The following is a 21,836-nucleotide window of genomic DNA, read 5'->3' as shown; positions in this document are numbered from 1 at the left end:
AAGTAAAAAAACAAAACAAAACAAGCTACAGTTTTTTATTTAGCTCAAGAAATTTAGGCACATGGGCAGGGCCAGGTCTCACAGGTAAACAGTTGTGTTTCCTAATAGACTGAATATATATATCATTGCTATAAAGACATCCTTTACCTTGAAATGTCAATGAGCATCAAAAGTAAATGGATTTTGGTTTTTTTGTTTTACAAAAATAGGGTCTCAAAATAAGTGCTTAGGGAATTCTTGAACAGCAAGTAGTCTGTTGATGGTAGACATAGCTTAAAGTACCACACAACAATGTGTGTTTACATCACCCTTTTATTTCATAGTTAGAAATAATACAGTTCCACAGGGTAAATCATCAATAAATAACGGTGTTTAATCATTAAACGTAAAAATCCCAACTCTTTGGCATCTGACAGGATTCTAATTCTTGTCAAACTAATGACTGTATAGATATAGTTAATCTTAGTGATCATTTGTCAATACAACATGTTACAAAGGTGCAATTTACTTTAAAACGTACAGCAGCTGAAAATTTCCAGCCCACCAAGAAATCTGATCAACTCAGTAAGATATGCGTCAACTTCCCCAAGGCTCTTTCACATGGTTTACCTTAATGAAAGTACAATAAACGTTGATTAAGAGTTCCTAGGGTTTTCTAATACTTAGTCTTGCTCTAAATTGAGTTTGCCATTTTCATTCTGGCTAAAGAAAAATCACAATTGCACCAGGAATGACCCACTCATTAATTAAAAGGTGTTCTTATTTTATATGCAAGATTGCTAATACCTAAAAAACTCACAGCCCCCAAAATAAAACTTAAAATAAGCAGTTCTATGCTGCCAGAAATGCCAATTCAGTAATAAATTGCACCTTCAAGAGTCAAAAAAGAAAAAAAGAAATAGAAATGTTTACAAAAGGTAAGTTACATACATCTTTATTTTCCAAAATATATTTAAGAATAGTTGAGCTGTATTTGTTACTAAAGCCAGGGCATTATTTCTTTAGCAACAAATTAAACCAGTGCAGTTGACATAAATTGTTAAGTAATCCAGGATTAACCCATTAAAACTGTAGAAGTACTTTAGGCTCCTACACTAATCCCAGAAACTGGAATTTCAGTGAGTACTTGTGTGGCATAGAACTGAAACTGGAATGACCCAATGCCATGCTGAATGGTATCATTTCACACTTAGTTTAAGCATTCAATAGTAGAAATCATGAGATCTTCTATTAAAGTTCCATTCACTTGTAGAAAATTCAGATGCAAACAGTATTATGCCTATAGTCCACAACTAAAAGAATCCTTTCCACTTTAAAGTTCCAAATGAATTTTAAATCAGAAAATAAGCACTAAGGAAACTTTTTCAACTTATGAAAACTTCATGTTGGAAACTTTCTGGAAAAGCTTCCCCCGCACCCATTGTAAAATAAATACTTTGTATCCCAAATTTAATTTCATTAAGACACACCTTAATAATGCTATAAAGAAATATTTTACAGCCATAGAGATCAATAACTTTCCATGCGGAAATAAAAAATTCATTGCTCAATAATATTATTGAGGCAAGTGAAGAAAGATTATTCTCTTGTCAATCTGAAATGTTAAGTTTTTTTCAGTGCAAAACCAGTTATAAAATATTTAAACTCAATATTTAAAAATAAAAAGTGGTCCAATTCAGCAATGTTCAAGTTCTAAATTTCATAAAACAAATCATTACATACATTTTATAGTAAAATACAGAGATTCAAGAAGTACTTGAGTACTTAAGATATAAATTTCTAATGAATCATACCAAGTCAGCAACAACCAAGCAGATTAACATTCCCGATTTCAGTGTCAGAATCATAAAGATGAAATTACCGTAACAAAGCCTTTTTTCCTAGCTAAAAAGCTATACAAACTAATGGTCAACACTCTGTTTTCTTTGCAGTTGCGTGCTCTAGAATGATCCACCTCCCCCCCCAAATACCTATGGTTTCATTCCTGTATTCAAAATTTGATCCAAACAATTCTTATTTTCCAAGAACACTTAGCTGATATAACCATCTATAATTTGAAGAGTCAAGTACAGAGTACAACAGTGGGTTTTTTCTAGCCAAGTAGCCGCTGACCTAAACTGGTTTAAACTCTCTGCAAGTCCTTCATGTATTATTCCTCGCAAACACACGGTCCCCTCGCAGAGTTAGGTGTTGAAGCTGGTACTGTAGCACTTCTGTGTCAGCTGGTTCCTTGATGTTCATTTTATCTAGATTGAGGTAGTCCAGAGATTTGGAGTGAGCCCTCTTACCTTTAAGAAGACAAAGAGGCAGAGGCCCATGGAGGGCCTTATAAGGTTCATAAGGTAGAGATTTAGTGCATTTGTCTCCTGAGCTGGGCATACGCCTTCGCCTCCTGCCATTGACAGCTGGAATCTCATATGGCTGGTAGTACCTACTTCTGGTTTTATACAAACGAGAGGAACGGGCAAGTCCTGCATCCAGCTGTTTGGAGCGCAAAGAAGGAACGGATTCTCCCTTGCTCTCTTCACCTCCTGTGCACTTCTGGGCTAATTTCAAGAGTTCCTCACCAGTTGTAAAGCCGACCAAATAGTTAGAGTCCATGTGGAGGATCTGGTAGCCCGACACAGTCCGCCGCATCGGTGAGCAGGGCGTGCTGGAGCAGCGGGGCTTCTCTGCCTCTGCCTTTCCAGGGGAGCTCGCCTCGGCCACGGGGAAGGGCAGGGTGCTCAGGGTACTTCTGGACTCTCCATTAATATCTACTTCCATTTTAGGCACAAGTTTGTATATTCCTAGAAGTAAACAGACTCAAATTAGAAAAGCATAATGCCCAGAACCTTGGGCCAACCCAGATCCTTTTAGAAGGTTCAGCGAGCATGAAATAACACTTGCCTGAAAGACAGCCGATGTACAACTGACAGTTTTATCTATGTCTATTATACACTACAGAGCAGGTGTGAAATGACCACTACCTCTCTGCCTTCAAGAACTCAAAGGCAGGTTAAATGTAAGTCTGAAGTACTACGAAGAGGTTCAGATGGAGGAAAAAAACAGAAAACAACACTGCTTCTCTAAATGCAGCATTCCATTCAATCACCAGAAGTTTATTCCTTGATGCAATATTAAGTGAATCAAATATAGATCTCAACATTAAGCAAATAAAAGCAATCATATACAGTTTCACAAGAACCCACAAAATATTTCAGACTTGAAGATTAAATTTTTCCATCATTTCATGTAAAATAAGTGCTCGGCTCTTCACACCTGCAATTCTTTTCAATCGTGTTTAAGGGGCATATAATAAAATTTATTGAGCTGATCAATTTCTGCAAAGAATCCAATTTAGACTTAAAAAAAAAATCTGTAGGATATGGAGGAGTCTTAGGGGAAGGTTCCTCCATACCTTGTAAATGTTCTTCCTTCTTTATCCCCAATGAATTATTTAAAGAAAACCATTTTGTAGTTTGAAAGTTAATCCTTGGGGCTGGCTGGCTAGCTCACTTGAGAGAACATGAAGCTGGTAACACCAAGGTCACAGATTCGGATCCCCATGCTGGCCAGCTGCCAAAAAAAAAAAAAAAGTTAATCCTAAATCCAATACATCAAGTAATTTTTTTTTTTTTTTAAAGATGACCAATAAGGGGATCTTAACCCTTGACTTGTTGTTGTCAGCACCATGCTCTCCCAAGTGAGCTAACCGGCCATCCCTATACACAGGGATCTGAACCTGTGGCCTTGGTGTTATCAGCACCACACTCTCCCAAGTGAGGAGCCACGGGCGGGCCTTTTTTTTTTTTAAAGATACATCACAATTTTTAATGTTAAAAATATCAAATCAAATGTCATTTTACTTGACTAATCACAAAATATACCATTGATTTGACAGTAATACCTAACTAAGACTGTACTTTTGAATAGTTTCATAAATAGCAGATCAATTCACAATGAATACTAATATTGTTCCTTACAATGATCACATTACATAGCTTAGAAAAACCCACTGACAAGAAGTGCCACAAATAATGGCTAGGTTCCTAGAACACTGTAGATAAATCAAATTTTGGAAAACAAAATGCTAAGGGAAACAGTGACAGTGTCATTTCTGAGAAACTTTATTTCTATTGGACCTTCAATTGGAAGTAGACAACACAGTTTTAAGCATCTCAGACTGCTAATCAAAATGATGTCAAATAACTGACTTTAAGATGAAAAATGTACTGAAAAAGGCTATTATATTAAATAAGTCTTATGAATCCTTTTACAAAACAAACAACCATTTCCTAATTGAAGCATTTTTTTAAAGTGTGGGTAACCCAAGCAATGAGAAAGCTAAGAAAAACCAGAACCTTATTCCTTCACTTGCATGCTCTACTTTCCTTCATTAAAAGACTGTGAAGTTACCAGATGCCATCCTGTCTCACCACAGTCCCCAAACATTCATAACAATTCCTTAGATAAAGCAAATGCCAAAGGGAACAGTACAGTTTTACTCACTGTTTACTCTAAACCTTAGACTATTTCCAATTTTTATTTAACCAAAATACCTTAGTCCCTCAACCTTTCTGGATTTAAAGTAAACTATTATATCTTATTATTGTAAAAACAGATTTATATTTGATTGTGTAATTTATTTCTCTACTGATAGGACTGGAATTACAGATGACTACCAGCTACTCTGACATCCATAAGATTTCTCAGCTAATAAATTTTAGAGGATCATATGAAGTCTAACCAAATTTTACAATAAACAAATGTTTACCCTAAGCCAAATGACAAATTAATCCTTCCTTTCTCACTAATTCTGTGGTCCATAAAGAGCAGAAGAGGATGTATTCAAGGCCTCCAACCTACATAACCTGACATTCTCAAAGACAAGGAGAGGAGGGGGAGCAAGGCAGAAAGAGCCAGGGCCAAGGAAGAAAAAGCACATGCACGCAGGCTGGGCGCCACACCTAAGGCAAGTTACCATGACAGTGACACTCAAGCCATCTGTACTCACTGAGACACGGATCTAGGTCACTTCCAAGTCCCTCCATGACAATCCATGGATTTCCACCAACCACCTTACTGTACCTTATTTGGTATATTATAAACTTCTTAAAATTCATGAATTCAGACTCCACCCATTCTGAATTTGGTAATAATTAATACAAAGCTAAGCCAAAGTTCATCTTTAATTGCCTATGAGGGGGAAAAAAATTGCTAAGCAAGTTAATAGTGTACAAAATAGAGTACAGTAACGAAGAGTGGGCACAGGCCTCTGTGGTCAACAGAATCATCAAAAGTTTGTTTTCGTATTCAGCCAATCCTGTCCGTCAAGGCAAACCATTGGGAATTCTTATAATCACTCAGGGTTGAGGATAAAGGACGGCAGAATAAAAAGGTTTAGAGAAATAGAAAGAAATAATATATCAGCTAGAAAATAAACACTTGGGAAATGAAAAAAGTGAATAAAGTAGGTGAAGAAATGTAAAAGGTCAAAGTTTGATATGACATGCAATAGACACTACTGTTAGATGAGTAACTATCATCAGGTAAGTTTCCAGCAGGCAGTAACACCATAAAAAATATCACCTGGCTCAGGCAGAACTATCCAAACAACTACCTGGTAGACACTCATTTAACCTAGGTTAAACAGAAGAAACAGATGTGGTTTAAGAGCTCTGGAAATTTCAACCAAGCAGCCTGGTGTGAGAAATCTACTATATTTTACTGAGACAACACACTCACTGTAAAAAACACTACTTAACCAGAAAGTTAAAGACATAAGCATTTCAAATAGCCTCTAACATAAATATTTAACCTAGCAACTAAGGCCTATGCAATACAGACCAATGCTTTAGGTAAAATTTCTGAACAAGTCTTGCTGTATTGGAGTATATGAAGGCTCATTTTAAATATTACATATACAGTTCTTACCTGCGCAGTTCTAAGAGCTGGAAAACTGTTTGCATTTTCTAGCTATCAAACATCAATACTGTTGCTCCAAACAACAAATAATGTATTCTCAAAACTAACAGCTCTTTTAGGTAGTTCCATTGGTCTCTGCAGTGTATTGCCATACATATAAAAATGTCTTCAGGTCTTGATATGCATGTAGGAACATGAACAGGGGGATCAGTATCCTTTTTACTTATACCAGGGTACTTCAAAAAGTTCATGGCAAGATTTATACAATCTTCTTCCATGAACTATGGAGGACATCAGTATACTGCCCTTCTAAAGAATATCTACACTGTGGCACTAGGAAAGCTAGGTGGAGAGTGAGTTTCAGACAAGAGAACACTGACTTGCAAATATTTCATGTTTAGTTGGGCAGAATGCTGAATAAGCAGAGTATCTCCCATTCTTCAATGTGGCAGAAAACAAAACTTTTAGTGTTATTAAATTCCCCAGAATTTCCTGGCTGGATTTAAAAACTGGGGCAAGATAACAGACAGCAGTTATAGAACCTGCTTTCTCAGGTTACTTTCTAAATGAGTACTGTCCCATCTGAAAAGAAAGAAGTTAGCTACCTTCTAATTCCAGAATTCTACAAAAAAAAAAGGATGACACTAAAGACAACAAAGACTGAATGGTCTCAGAGTCAACATATCTTGATACGTGAATGTCCAATATTTTCCACAGCAAAATTTCTTATTAAAAGGCATCCATTGGGAAACTCAGCCGTGGTGACTACAACTGGAGATGGCCAGTGTTTAGCAGTATAGTCTTCAGATTTTACCATGAAAAACTACATATGGGCTTATTATTTTTAATAAGCCTATTCATGACTCAGCACTTTGTTTTATATTCTAAAATAAACCTTGTATCCAAGAAGCACACTGCCAGGATAAATAATTACAAAGCTCTCTTATAGATAGTACTGCAGGTATATGCAACAGGTACCACTTGCCTTGCATCAATAAGAATAAAGAATGGAGAAATCAGGTCAAATGCTAACTTCTATATTCCAGAGCACTAAAAATCAAGAGTCCAAAAACACCTTTATTGCTTCCACTAACACTCTTCATACATAGGGCAAAATACTTCATACTTAAAGCAAAAATAAAGGCTGGAAACAAAAATATAAAAAGTATTAATGTTACAATAACAGAAGCAGCAAAATTTCTGTAAATGGAAGAGTCTAGCACAGAAAATGAAACAAGAATAGAAAAGTCAACTTGCAGTTGAAAAAGCTTTTAAAACTGAGTTTCTTAAACCAGTACCAGGAACAAACATAATTTTTAAAAATGATACCAAAGGGTTTTCCATAAAAAATTCCCTCACAATCCAATCAATAACAATGGAACTGACATACCTATAAAAAAACATGAAACACTTCGCAATGTTCATAGGTACTACTATATTTCTTTGACATATAAGAGAATCTAAATAGATGACACTAAACAACGTAACACTAATTCTAGAAAAATGTATACAGTGCACATTTTAAGAGCACTGGGTACAGCATGCAATTGTGAATTTTGGCTGAAACTAAAGCAAACAGGTCTAAACCACAACATGTGTGGAGGAACATGTTGCACTAGGATAAGAATATTCAAAAGAATGATAACCTGTATAGAATCTGCACAGCTCTGAATACTCTCCAAGAGGAAACTTCCTAAACTATGGGCACAAATGCCCATATTTTGAAAATACAACCTAAATGTCCTTTGCTCCTTAGATCAGCTCTGAAAATTCCTGATAAGTTTCAAAACTGCTTTACAAAGAATTCTTTTTGAGAAACACTGCATCTGTATTTCATCTAAGCAACTGAAAGAGTTAATTTCTTCATTAATTTTCCTACAGGTGTTTATGTATCAGTAATATGCACATAAAAAATATTCCAACTCCCTAAAGCTTTAGCTGAGATGTAAAAAGACATGAAATCCTATTGTTAGACTCATTCCACCAACTTAGATATTGCTCTTTTTTACTGTCTTCTCTTAAAACACCTTTATTCTTCTCTGTCACAGACTACATTAGTTTATGTAAAGTTTGGATGCAATGTAATTCTCACAGAGAGAAAGGAAAACAAAGGTTCCCCAAAAGATGAGAGGGTGATTTAGCACCAAAATAACTCCAGATATTGCCCATAGTCAGCTCCTATGCTACAGGATGTCTGAGTCAGAGACACTCCAAGAAACAAGATTTATTTTACTAGGCTCCAGGAATGGGGCTCCATCCTACTTGCTAAGTTCTTTAACTGTACAGAAACATCTCTTGAGTCCAGAACATTTTTTATTATCACCTTTCCTTTCCAGATACTTTCTACTCTTTCCTTTAACCCACCAACCTGCTCTGATGGTTGCTTTTTTCTTTTTAAAACCTATAAAAGCAATACATGCAAACTGAAAGATATCCAATCCAAACAATTCATGGTAATGTACTATAAAAGGCAAAATCACTCTTCAGCCCCTACCAATGCCAGACCTATCCAGAAGAAACTCCTATTGGTATTTTGGTATATGCTTCCTTTTTCCTGTGCATTTACAAATGTGAGAGTGGGTGTCCATTTCTTCCTACAATGAAAATGTTAGTACATACATATATATAGATGGTCCTCAACTTAAGATGGTTCGACTTAGGATTTTCCAACTTTACAATGGTGCAAAAGTAATATGCACTCAGTAAAAACAGTTCTTTGAGTTTTAATCTTTTCCTGGGCTAGCAATATGTGGTAGCATACTCTCTCATGATGCTGGCGCCCAGCTCCCAGTCAGCCGCATGACAATGAACGTAAACAACCAATACCCCACGTGTACTGTGTTGCCAGATGATTTTGCCGAACTGTAGGCTGATGTAGTGTTCTGAACCCGTTTAAGGTAGACTAGGCAAAGCTAGGTTAGATAGGTAGGTGTATTAAATGCATTCTCAACCTAAAGATATTTTCAACTTATGGTGGGTTTATTGGGAACATCGTAACCTCATTAATTTAAGCCAAGAAGCATCTGTATACACATAAGAGAATATTTCTGCAAGAAATTCCAGAAGTAAAAATGCTGAGTCAAAGAACATGTGCTTTTTAAATTTCTATAGTAACTACCACAAAGCTTTATATATAATGGTTTCACCTTTTACAAGGAGAATGTATTTACTACTTTATATAACTAAAAATTAATGTAAATACTTTAAAAAGTACAATCTACACACTCAACAGGAAAGTGACTGTTTCTCCTTTTATTGATTATAAACAGGAATTACCAAAGAAGAAAGAAAGACATGATGTGCCCACCCAATTGATTTTCCCAAGAGAAAAATGACAAGTGAAAAGGGTATAATGTTCATTCTTTGACCTCAAATCCACGATATTATTTTCACTTATAACACTTCGACATTTCTTGTAAAAAAAATTTACAAACTAAATGTCAGTTTTCCTTCAAAACAGGGGAAGATAGTATTTATATACATGGGTACTTCAAAAAGTTTATGGAAAAACAGAATTAAAAGATAATATGAATCTCTCCATGAACTTTTTGTTTGAAGTACCCTAATATACTAGAAACTATACATAGTGTATATTTTTAAAAGCATTGGGTACAGAATGCAATATCCCAACATGGGTATGATGGCTGAGACTAGAGCAAACAAATCCAAACCACAGAACACATGTAGGGGAACCCTGTGCACCTGGATGAGGAGAAAGTACAACCTGTATGGAATCTGTACAGTTCTGAGCACTGTCCAAGAAGCCAAGTTTCCTGTAGATTTTGCATAGACAGCAACATTTTGAAAATAGAACCTAGATGCCTTAGCTCCTTAGACCAGCCCTGAAAATAGCTGGTAAATTTCACAACCGCTATACATGAATTCTTTTTGAGAAGTTGTGCACTCTGGGAATTTTTAAAAATGTAGCTTATCCAAAAAATTCACTTCCAGTAGTCAAAACACTGCTCCATATGCTTTAACTGTTTTTAGCAACATACAGCAATACCATATAAGAGGAAACAGATATGAGCATAACCATCTTAAATATGCAGAACAAAAAGTCATCATGTTAAGAAAATCCTTTTCACAAAGTACCTGAAACAGACCATTCAGAACAGAGCCATTCCTTGGGAAATGGGGTCTCCTAAGCGAATATCAGTCTAGTGATATTTAGAACCATTTAGTTTTAATGCCAGAATCACTTTGCAGTTCACCTACCCGGAACCTCACCTCCAATGATAGAGAAGAGGACACTGAAGCCATGAAGGCAGGGGCTTGGCCAGAGCCACGCAGGTGGTTAATGACCATAATTACAACCCAGGTCTCCTGGCTCGAAGCCTTTTGCTCCTTCATACTGTGCTTCTTGCATGTGTTTCCCAAACTTGTCTATACACTGAAATCATCCAAGGAGCTTCAGAGAATACTGTCTGTGTTCCACTCCAGATTTGTGATTTAACTGATCTGGGGTACAGCCTGGGATTTGAAATTTTTAAAAGATCCCCAGGTGATTCTAATATGCATACGAGATTGGTAACTTGTCAGACAGAACTTATTAGACAGAAGAATTTCACTCCTGTAAGTTCCCGCCTTTTTAAAATAAGTAGTTATAGTCATGTTGGTGGACATAAGTTGGCTGCTTACAACTGCTAACAACCTGTCTCTAAGGTCTTCTAATTTATTGTTTTTAATCTGCTGTGGGCTGAAAATACCTGCTAACAAAATGTGTTAAAACAGGATATAAAATAAAAATAAGTCTATACTGAATGAGAATCGGGCTCCTCCATGTGCATACACTTGGCATAGTTATTTTGGCTACTTAGAAACCTTTGTCAGATACAGCTACTTTGGAGAACAGTTTGGAAGTTGCTTATAAAGTTGAACAAATACTTATTAAACCACCTGGCTACCCCATTCCTAGGTATTTACCCAAGAAAAATTAAAATGTATGTGCATACAAAGACCTGAAAGAGCTTCATTCATAATCACCAAAAACTGGAAACAACCCAAATGTCCATCAACAAGAATATAAATGAACAAACTGTTGTCCATCCGTACAATGGAATATCTCTCAGCAATGAAGAGGTGTAAACGAGGAATACAATAAGTGAAAGAAGCAGATAGAAAATGCTGCTACATACTGTACTTATTGTCATGACATTCTGGAAAAGGTAAAACTACTTGGCCAGAAACCACTCAATGATTGCCAAGGGGTAGGATGGGGGGAGGGTAGACTATAAAAGGGCAAAAAAGAACTTTGGGGCATAATGAAAAAAATTCTATATCTCAACTGTAGTGGTCATTACACAACTGGGTACATTTATCAAATGCATCAAATTATATACCTTAAAAGGGTGAATTTTATCATATATAAGTTCTACTTCAATAAACTAATGTTAAAAATAAGTCTTTGCCACATATTTCCAAATTTTAGATGGTCCCCCAAATTTCAAAATTTGCTGAATTGTAAAATCTCAGAATCAGAAGATATCTTAATGGTTGGCCAGTGTTATGTTTGAACACCTACAATGACAGGTAACTCACTACGCCCCTAGTTGATTCATTTCAGCTTGCTAGAATGTCATTTTATTTACATATATACATCTATCTATCTATCTATACATACATATGTAAACATATATGCATACATAGAGACAGACAAGTAGACAAAGATATAGATATATACACATACATGCATATATCCCTGTAGCTTCTACCCATTGGTTCTAGTTGTGTGCTTTATTTCAGTTGGTGAATTGGTGACCTGACCACATTATTTCCTATTCCATACCCCCTAAAAGTACTTTGTACTTATGGTTTTCAAACTTCTTGCTCTTTTCCTCAAACCTAAACATTTTAGTAATGTTTCCATTTTTCCAATATTTTAAAGTGCATTTTCATAAATTTGATAAGCTACATCTACTTAACAAAACTATAGTGTTTTCCCCCATCATTCCTTTGCAACACTCTGCCACTGATTGCGAATTTAGAAATCACTTATTATGAAACTCTGCTTTTTGCCAAGGATTATGATCTCTCTAAGTAATTCAACCAAGGACTTACAAAGATATAGGCCAAGCAGAAAGACATACCAAAGCATGAGCTCATACTAATATAGTTTTAAAAATGCTTAAGAGCTATAAAGATGAAAGAGTTAGACAAAATTACTAAATATTTCCCCCCTTCAAAGACTTGGAGTCACATGGACAGCTACGTCAGCACACACACACACAGGTGGCACACTGAAAAAAGACAACCAAAGAAAGACAACAGCATTGCATATTTTTAACAGTTTAAGTTCATGGTGTGATAAAATATCACATTTGCGGTGAACTGTTATCCGATTAAGTGAAAATGATGCTTCTTTCAGTCACCTGTTAGCCATTCTTCATGTATGATAATATACGACTAGAACTTTTTGCAATTTATTTCACCAATCTTTGGAAATTAATGTTTTTACTAAAATTTCCCCCAAATTGGAGCAACTATCTCTAACTACTATATTTTGAAATATTATTCTATAAGATATCCTTTATCTTAAAGGAATTCAAAAAAGGAAAAACTACTCAAGGAGTCAAACATTTCAAATAAAATAATGTTAGCATATTGCAACAATAATTTCAGTTCTCACCACTAAACTGTTATAATTATAGTATACATATTTACAATAATACACTGACATTTCACATTCACTTGCCTGTTTATGTAGTCCTTAAAACACAGTATGGTATTATGTTCATACGATTGGTTAACAAACAGAAAAAGCAAAATATAACTCACCAGACTAAATCCCAGAAGATGTCACTGTGCAATTTCCAATGAGTCCCAAGGGCACACAGTCATAATAATTTTTCTGCTCTACTCCAGATACTAAACATGAAATACAAAAATAAACCTTTAATTTAACAAGTCCACAACTTATAAAGCAATTATATCAATTCTGATTGTAAAACAGGATGAAACTAGCAGGAGGTACTAACACCAAGTACAGGTTATACAGGACACAATAATTAATTAACTCAATTGAAGTAATTTTGAGTTTGTTCAGCTAAATGAATCCTCAAACATCTTATCTGCTTGTTCCTCTGTATTCTGCTGCTTAAACTCTGTCTAGAGACTAAAAGTAGCTAACTGGGCTAAATACAGAGAAAACAAAAATTAACAGTTTAAGTGCTGGTTTCACCAGCCTGGTCCTACTCATATGTTCAAGAGATACAGTATTCTATGGAAAAAAATAATGCCGAGGTTGGAGTCAAAAGAACAGGTCCTAGCTCTGGCACTGCTAAGAACTCTGCATTTTGACCTTGCATAAACAGGAATCTTTAAAATAAGGAAAATAAACCATCCTTCCTCCCTAATACAGTTAGGTGGATCAAATGAGGTAAGGTAAGAGAACATGTTTTGCACTGTGCAAAGCCCTTTACAGATGTGTGGTATTATTATGCAATTAATTTTTGGTGTCTATTCATTTTAGCCATAAAACCGCAATAATAAAAAATTTTCCTAAGACTTCTGGTGAGGCAAATGATTGGGAAGCCCTTGAAAACAACTAAAATGAGATAGAGGGAATAACTCAAAAAACACTTCTTTATAGTTACCACCTTGCTTAAGGTTTCTAGCATCTCCTCTGCGCATTCCCTCTCTTAGCTGGGAAGTTACTGTGTAAGAGAATCTATCTTTATCTCCTACCTCCTCAGTTAATTGGGTTAATTTGTTGGGACCAAGAAAACTCCCCACAGTCCTTTTCTACCTGCAAAGGTTTCCTTTGGTTGTTGAGTTTTCCATTGTTGTGTTGAACTTAAGGGAGGAGGCTCAAATAAGCCAGTGGGTTCATTTTTATCTACATAGGTGCAGAGAGCCTGGACAAGTGACAACAGTACATGTTCTCAAACAGAAGACAGACAACAAGGGAAAAAGCAAGATGTCCATCACTGTATTACTCTTCTTACCAGTCCAGAAGAGTTTTATTCAAAGGAAATGGATAATTACTGAATTAAAGGTATTTGCTTCCTCAGCTTGAGAAATTGGAAGGAGCTAATGCACCAAGAACTGTCATTCCGAGAAACTAGCATGTTTATCAGCCTTCAGAAGTTCTTTAGCAATGGATTAACAGACATGCTCTTTTTCATTTCTTTTGTCACCAACTATTTTCAAATTAGGTAACTGAGAAAATTTAGATAATAATGACTTGGTTCTACCCCACCAATGATTTTAACATAAATCTGGTTTTAACATAAATTGAAGTGTAATGTAACAAAAATTGCTACCTAACAGTAAATTTTTTTTTGTTTAACATAATTATCCCAAAGAATTTCCCCAATACTAATGTTTTAAGTTTGCATTGATTTATTGTTTAAGTAAATGGATTTTTAATGGGAAAATGGAATAAAAAGAAACTAATACTTCTGAGCATCTTCTATATGCCAAATGCTATAGAACTTATATACAATTTATATAATTTATTCCTAACAACTCCATGAGGAAAATATTATTATTCCCATTTTAAAGTATCCAGTCAAGTACTATTTGAGAGTCAGAAAAGGAATGTGAACCCTATTAGTCTGACTCCGATGGCCATTTACTTGTCTTTATACTCTGTGACTGCTTTAGTAATAAGCCCACACGTACAGCTTTTTGCACAATAATCATGTTTCTGAAAAATGTATATTAATTAATTTCAGTAAATGAAACCCTATTTTAAATGGGTAGGGAGGCACTAAAAGCTTTATTGACTCATTTGTGAAATGGTTGGGGGGGGATAGTTTTAATTACTAGCTCCAAGGTTATTTCCAGTGTGAAAAATATTAGGATTTTAAGGTACATAATGGAGAGTCTAACACAAAATCCTCTTAAATCACGGACTCTTTCTCTTGAGTTTATGTCTTTTAAAATCATAAAATTATAAGGCAGAACAAAATGTATCAACCAATACTTTCTGTTTATACCCTTGGATACCAAATACAAATATATACTTCCACTTTATTTCTCTGGGCTACATCGATCACAAAGTGAGATAGATTTCATTTAGACTTACAAATTTATAGATTTAAAACCAAGAAGAAGTAATATTAGAAAAACCTGAATGTCTTAATACTAAATAAAAAAGTTTTAAAAGTCTTAAATCTCAAACTTTCATATAATTTGACTCACGTATGTGGTGACATATTCTTCTTTTCAAGCTTTTAAATGCATTGGAAAATATTTATACCCAAACAGTTTTTGAATACCAAAAGAAAGTAATCAACCTACAACTTCAGTCCGGATTCGAAAGCAGGGAGCTTTAAAGTAATTATTCAACTCTTGCACTGGAACTGATGTGGAAATCTAGGAAACGGGTAGGTAATTTCTTAGTAAACAAAGTGTAGTTCAGTAATTTCATAGTAAACAAAGTGTAGTAACTGATTATCTCTATTATGCCAGTGCCAAGCCAAAAATAGAACACAGACACAGAGTCCAAGGGAGCAACACGAGGCGAAACCAAGATGCGGGAGCTCCCTTCCATTCCCATTTTTACTCATTTCTGACGCTGCTTACTGTTTTGTGTGTAATTGAGTGCTATCCCTGCACAGGTGCCAAGAAGAGGATGAGGATGAAGATGAGGATGGTGAAAAAGAGGAAAAAGGAATAATAAAAAGAACAAGGCCAGAAGCTAGTATAAGACGATACCTTCTTTAAGAGATTGCCTATGAAGGAATCTACTACAAAATTATAGTAAGGGTTTTACCCCATCTCCCATTAATAACGATGAAAAGATTTTAATATGAAAGTCAAAAAAATGTGTACCTTTCAAATAACACACATTTTTAGAATACTTTAAAAATCTTTCTGTCTCTAACACTCACAATTGATTCTGGCCAATGTTTTGAACATGAAGGTATGGAAAAATATCAATAGATCTCCTCGCAAAAACAGCCAGCAAGAGGGAAAAGAAACCATGTGAAATTCTCAGAAGATAGACTAAAAGCTGCAAAAATACAGACTGAAGTAAGTAGAGCAAAGGCCATAGGATTAACGCTTCCAGTTATAAGAAGCTGAAACAGAAAGTCCTGTGACATTATCCTATAAGTAATGAAAATAGGAAAAATTAAGCATGGCCAAGAGCTGCCCACAGGCCTCTGGACAGGGAAGCCATGAATGACTAAGCAAAAGACATTCAACGTTTGACTACAAGTGAAGCTTCTCCAACTAGAAAAGTTTGCAAACATTAACTGGCAAGTTTGTCACATTTCTTAGGTAAGGTGATAGTTACCATCACAGGTAAATAAAGAATGCCCTTCCAAAGTAGGGTGACCGTATATGTCTCGGTTCATACCTGATACCCTGGCATAATTATTTATAGCACCCCCTTTAACTCTCAAAAGTGTCCCAGTTTGGCTATTATAATTGTTATGCTACTCAAAAGGAATATTAACAATGGAAAGGCAATGAATGTTTTAAAAAAAGAAACACGCTTCTGCTTGCATGGTGTCTTCCCACACAGACTTGAGGAATATTTCTTCGGGTGTATCCACTCAGGCATTCAATTATTCACTTATTCACTCAGTCATTCAACAATATTTCTTAAGTCTTATTATATGTCCCAGCACTGTACAAGCACTGGCACAAATACAAAGAGCAAAACCTAAGATGAAGACAGAGGGAAAGACAGAAAGACATGGAAATACATAAGTCTAATATATATAACAGTAAACCTGAATGGCACTGGGAAACCAGAAAAGGTAAAGGTTTTCCCAATATATATATAGAAAGTTAGATATGGAAATGTTCAAGTCTACACAAAATCCCCACACAGACAAAAAGCCATAAATCTCAGGCTTCAGCACAGATCGGATCACTAACACAATAGCAATAAGGAAAAATTTAACAAAAATTATCACTTACAAATCATAAGGTATAAATATGAAGGCACATAGCCCTTCTGAAACTTGGTATATAAATGGAACCTATCATTATATATTATATTCTGAAAAACAAGATAAATTGTAGGCAAAAAAAATTGGTAGAGCATTAGTTATGAGTTCTAATTCTAGCTACCAAAACATGAAGAAAAAAAAATGGAAACAGTATTTCTCAGAATAATGATTTAAGGAGAAACCAACAATGAAGAAGCACTTGAAAACAAATAGCTATTTTTAAAAATTCCATTCATACTAGTGAAACTGTTTTGTAACCACAAAATCTCAAAGACTACTCTAAAAACAAGTAAAAGAGATGGACCAAAACACCTCTCAAGTAACAGAAGGCTGAGCAGAAATAAAATGATTTAACTGTCGAAGGACAACACACAATAAAAACAAAACGCTTAGCTGTACTTACACGCTCATCTTCAAATAATCTTATTTTACTATTTGCAACTTGAAAAAACTAAATCATCAATAGTTTTTAAGAGCAGTTAAGTAGGGTGTGACTTTTCTGAAACTATCCTGGACCTCACAAACAAATCATTAACCTTACCAGTGTGGTAAGACAACCCATAATTAGTTCAGTAAGACAAAAATGTGTTTCTCTTTCTAATATCAGTTCTTTTAATAGCAACCGCCTTAAAATGTAGCATTCGTTTTCTTTCTTTCCATTCCTGCTAGTAAAAATTAAACCTAGGTTACTCATATATTCTTATCACGTGAAGTCATCCTACTTTTAGAAAAAATACTCAGTTTCACTGCAAATGTGACTGAGAGTAACTAAAATTGGAGGTCTACATGCAGTCTTTACAAAGTTATCTCTTAAGAAGCATCATCAAAAATGGGACAGGTGTACACGGTGGAATTTGCTAACCTTCCAAAGGAAAGCTTAAAACTAGGTTTTGATTTTGATACGCTGGTGATAAAAATCAAAGTTTTCCCTAGAGGAAATGAGCCGACTTCCCCCATCCCTTCAGGCTATAAATCAGCAAAGAAATTTTAAGCCCTGTATATAAAGTTGCATTAGTCTCACCACATTAAATATTTTTAAGAGTTAATCTTAAAATAGCTCTCCAAAATATACAGAGAAAATAAGCAAGTTCACTGACTGCTATGCAAGGTCACTAAATATCTTATATCCTGGAATAGTGACTAACAGTCTTATTGGCAATTAAATAAAATGTTGACAAAAGCATATTCTAAACACCAGTTCTTACAAATTAAGAGGTCTCCGCGCTCATTAACTCATATTTCCTCCTGCTCATTTCAAAGTGTATAATGAGTTCACAGTTGCATAATAAAAACACTGAGAAATCTGTGAAACATTAAACATAATATGTAAGCATAAATCGTGGCCTTGAATCAATAAAATACCAAAAGTTTCTGCAATAATAACCAATACTGTATTTTGAAATGACTGGGAAAATAAACTTTGGGAAAGGGTCATTTCTACCTCTCTAGTGTGTATCCCGCGCTACAGGATTGGGGGGGGGGCGGGCGACTAACAACCCTAAATTGTAGGGTGGCTCTTTGAGGAAAGTAACGTCAGAAACGTTGTGCAAGAATCGTTCCTCCAGCAGGAGTAGCAAGCACTCTATAAAATGCGACTGCCTCTATTCCTCCTCCTCCTCAAACGATTAAGAAGTTCCCAGCTCCAGCTTTACCTGTGCACCACAGAAATCTTGGCTCAACACAAATCACTAACCCACCCCGGGGGCAAACTGGCGTCGGTGAAGAAGCACGGAGTCCGTAAGGATGCGGAACACTTGCAAAGGGAAAAGGACAGGGTCATCATTCCCTTCGCGTTCCCATCTCCTTTCTGGCATAGATTTGTAGATTCCACCCCTGGAGAGTTTGGCAGCTTTACAATGGGGCCGCTGCTCAGGTCTGATTGCTGCCCGCTTCAAAATCCCTTTCCTCCGCTTCCCGCCCGCCCCAAAGTCCGCCCGCGACAGGTGGGGCGAGGGCGGCGATGCCCAACGACATCTGTCCCTTTCGCTTCTGGCCAGCACTCGGCCGAAGCCACAGGCGCGCACACGGCCCGGGCCGACCCGCCCCCGCCGACGCTCAGCAGGCACGAGCGGCCTCGGCCCCACGTTGCAGCGCGGGCCAGGAGGGCCGGCGAGGAAAGGCCGCCTGGGCTCGCCCGGAGGCGCTGCCTGGCTGGGGCAGTCGCACTCTGCGCGCGGCCGGGCACGCGGCCAGAGGCGCAGCAGGCCCGGGAAAGAGCTACTTCTCAATGGGCCCCCAGGCCCGCTGCCCCGCGGGGTGGGCACGGCGGCCGAGGGAGCGAGCGTGCGCGCCAACGCGCCCCGACTTCCGCACCGCAGCACCGCGGGACAGGCGTCGTGGGTCGTCCAGTCCCCGCACCTCCCCGGCGAGCGCACGCCGCGCGCACACAGGGGCGCACGCCCCCGCACACTCACTCACACGCGCTGCACACTCACGGCGTGGCCGGCCCCACCCCTGTGCCAGGGAACCGCGGGCTCCCCGCACCCCGCGCGGGCCCCACCCAGTTCATCAGACCTCAGCCCCCTGCTCCGGTGCCTGGGGACCGGCCCGCCGAGGCAGGGGGACGCTGAGGCCGCCCCGCCGCCCATCCCGGAGGCCGGCCCGGCCCGGCCCGACCGGGTTTCCCAGCACTGCGATCACGGCCCCACACGAGGCAGGGAGGAAGGGGCGGCGCCGCGATTGGGGCTGGCACCGGGGATCGGTGACTGGGGCAAACCCCCACCCCCCACCCCCATCACCACCACCTTTTCTGCGGCACAAAAGGTTGCAGACGGAGCCGTCGTCCCCGTGCAACCTACCGGTGGCCCAGAGCTCCGCCGCCTCCGCCGTGCCCGCGAAACCGGAGACAAGGGCGGCAGAGGCGCACGGCCTGGGCGCCGAGATCCGGGCAGAGGCCGCCAGCAGAGCCAGCGGGTACCCACTCGTCACCCACCGCGCTCGGCGCCAGCTACCGCCCGACGTAGTCCCCGCCTCCGCCGCCTCCTCCTCCTCCTCCTCCTCCGCCCGCCTTCCCGCCTCCTCCCTCTGGCTGCAGAGGCGCAGCCCGTCAGCGACGAGCCCGCCTCCTGCGCCCAGCTTAGACACCCGGAGGAAGGCGGGCGGGCGAGAGAAAGGCGCTAAGAGGCTTGAAGAAGTTGGTGCGGGCGGTGGGGGCTGTTGCGGACTGGGGAGGGAAGGAGGAGTCGTAGCACCCCCTCTCCAGTCCAGACCTCGCACTCAACTGAACAGCTCCAACTCGCGGGCCTGGGAACGCTCAAGCTTCCCCAGTTAAGTGGTGTATTGATGTTTGTCATTTGTGAGTCTAGGCTTGAAGGGCTCAGCCCTGAGCAGAGCTAGAGAAGACTAAGGAGCCCATGAAATTACAAATTATAAGATCAGTCTTGGAAAACTAGTAAATATCCAGTGAATGTCTGTGGCGGGGGGCGGGAGGCTTCAAATTCAGATTCTGATTGGATTAGAAATTTTGAATCTACAAAGACTTGATCTTTTCCATTCTTGTAAGAAATTATTTTCTTTGATCAAGATTTTCTTTTCTCAATTCGTGTATGTCTCCTCTGCCAAACTTGTTAAGCTCAGACATAAGAATGTTTACTGGCATTTATTTAGCTCTCACTTTGTGCCAGGCCTTTTTACATGCGTTTCCATATTTATACCTCTCAACAACTCTGTAAGGAAGTACCCAATTATGATCCACATTTTAAAGATGCAGAAAGTTTAAGAAAGTTCCTTGAGGTCTCATACCTAGTAAGAGGCGAACTGGGTGTGAACCCGGGCAGTGAGCCCCAGAATTGTTTATAAATTTAAATTTAGGTACTTGTCTCAAACCAAGAGTTTGTTTTGTTTTATTTTTAAACAAAAATGCTTTATTTGAACATAAAAGACATAGATTTGGTGTAGATTAATACAAATTTAAACACGTCTTGATTCAAATTCGTTCCAGGTTCTATATATGTCCCTGATAATATAAAGGTAAATAAATATGAACACCGGAATGACTCCTGGACACTCCTCAGATAGAAGACATTTTATACTACCTCTGTGTGCCCTAAAATAATTATGGGAAGGTGGAGGGAAAAGGAAATTTTAAAGAATGTTCTGTAAACAATTTTAGAAGACATCAGTTACTTTTTTTCCAACATAGATATGTATGTAGCTTCTCAAATATACAACCTGGCTCAAAACAATGTGTTGAATAAATAAATGGACTTTTTTTTTTTTTTTTTTTTGCATCAGTACTTTAGGAAAACACACTGAAAGTCATTTCAGATTTTTTTTTTTTTTAAGATAACCGGTAAGGGTGTCTTAACCCTTGACTTGCGTTGTCAGCACCACTCTCTCCCAAGTGAGCCAACCGGCCATCCCTATATAGGGATCTGAACCCTTGGCCTTGGTGTTATCAGCACCACAGTCTCCCAAGTGAACCACGGGCTGGCCCTTCATTTCAGATTATAATCTGTTTGACACAGTAATGTATTGTTCTGATGATCATTCTCATAAAACCACTTCCAAACATTGTATATTTTATATTCAGAAACTTAATTTCTTTCTGTCCTGTCTGCCATCTTATAACTTTTTCAGAAGAATGCCTTGCCCTTTCAGAAGAACTTGCCCTTTGCTCTGAAAGTTCAGCAATGTTCTTTGGCCAAAAGCAATAAAGTTCTGGTTTGCCTTTGAGTTTATTAGGCTCAAGTCTAGCCCTCTTCACAGGGCGTCTCCAAATTGCCTCCCTCCCTGGGTGGTGCTCCATGCTCCCATCCTAGCCCTGACTCTTCACCCAATCAAAACATGGGTCGGTCCTTCAGTGTCACAAAGAACACCTAATAAACCAATTCACCAGGCAGTAATGGCTGATAATACCTTTATGTGGGGCCACATCAGGGATATGTCTAGGCCACCGAAAGACTCTGACGGGGTACTGTCTTAATTCAGACTTGGTGTGGGTTGCACGGGCTGTGGCTGAAGTGGATAGGAAGAGTGGGAGTAATAGAGAAGCCTTCCATAGCATTTTTCTGTGTTCTA

General features: G+C 38.3%; 1 protein-coding gene across 2 annotated transcripts; it reads right to left on the bottom strand.

Annotated features, from left to right (window-relative positions):
- Positions 1-1,674: 1,674 nt before the first annotated feature.
- Positions 1,675-19,735, bottom strand: MACIR (macrophage immunometabolism regulator). Of its 2 annotated transcripts, XM_063087236.1 has the most exons (3): positions 19,616-19,735; positions 12,685-12,774; positions 1,675-2,789 (listed from the first exon to the last, which is right to left on the bottom strand). In XM_063087236.1, the coding sequence occupies exon 3, from the start codon at positions 2,764-2,766 to the stop codon at positions 2,143-2,145; it is 624 nt and encodes a 207-aa protein (XP_062943306.1). In that variant the 5' UTR covers positions 2,767-2,789; positions 12,685-12,774; positions 19,616-19,735; the 3' UTR covers positions 1,675-2,142. The 2 variants fall into 2 exon arrangements, with proteins under 2 accessions (XP_062943306.1, XP_062943307.1); XM_063087237.1 differs by lacking the exons at positions 12,685-12,774; positions 19,616-19,735 and adding an exon at positions 3,401-3,543.
- Positions 19,736-21,836: the final 2,101 nt, after the last annotated feature.

This window comes from Cynocephalus volans, chromosome 2 (genome assembly GCF_027409185.1).
Source record: "Cynocephalus volans isolate mCynVol1 chromosome 2, mCynVol1.pri, whole genome shotgun sequence".
Taxonomy (NCBI): Eukaryota; Metazoa; Chordata; class Mammalia; order Dermoptera; family Cynocephalidae; genus Cynocephalus; species Cynocephalus volans.
This window is presented reverse-complemented; position numbering and strand designations above follow the sequence as displayed.

Excerpts from the sequence above, each read along its gene's own strand:
- MACIR (XM_063087236.1), bottom strand. The coding sequence starts at position 2,766 with ATGGAAGTAGATATTAATGGAGAGTCCAGAAGTACCCTGAGCACCCTG.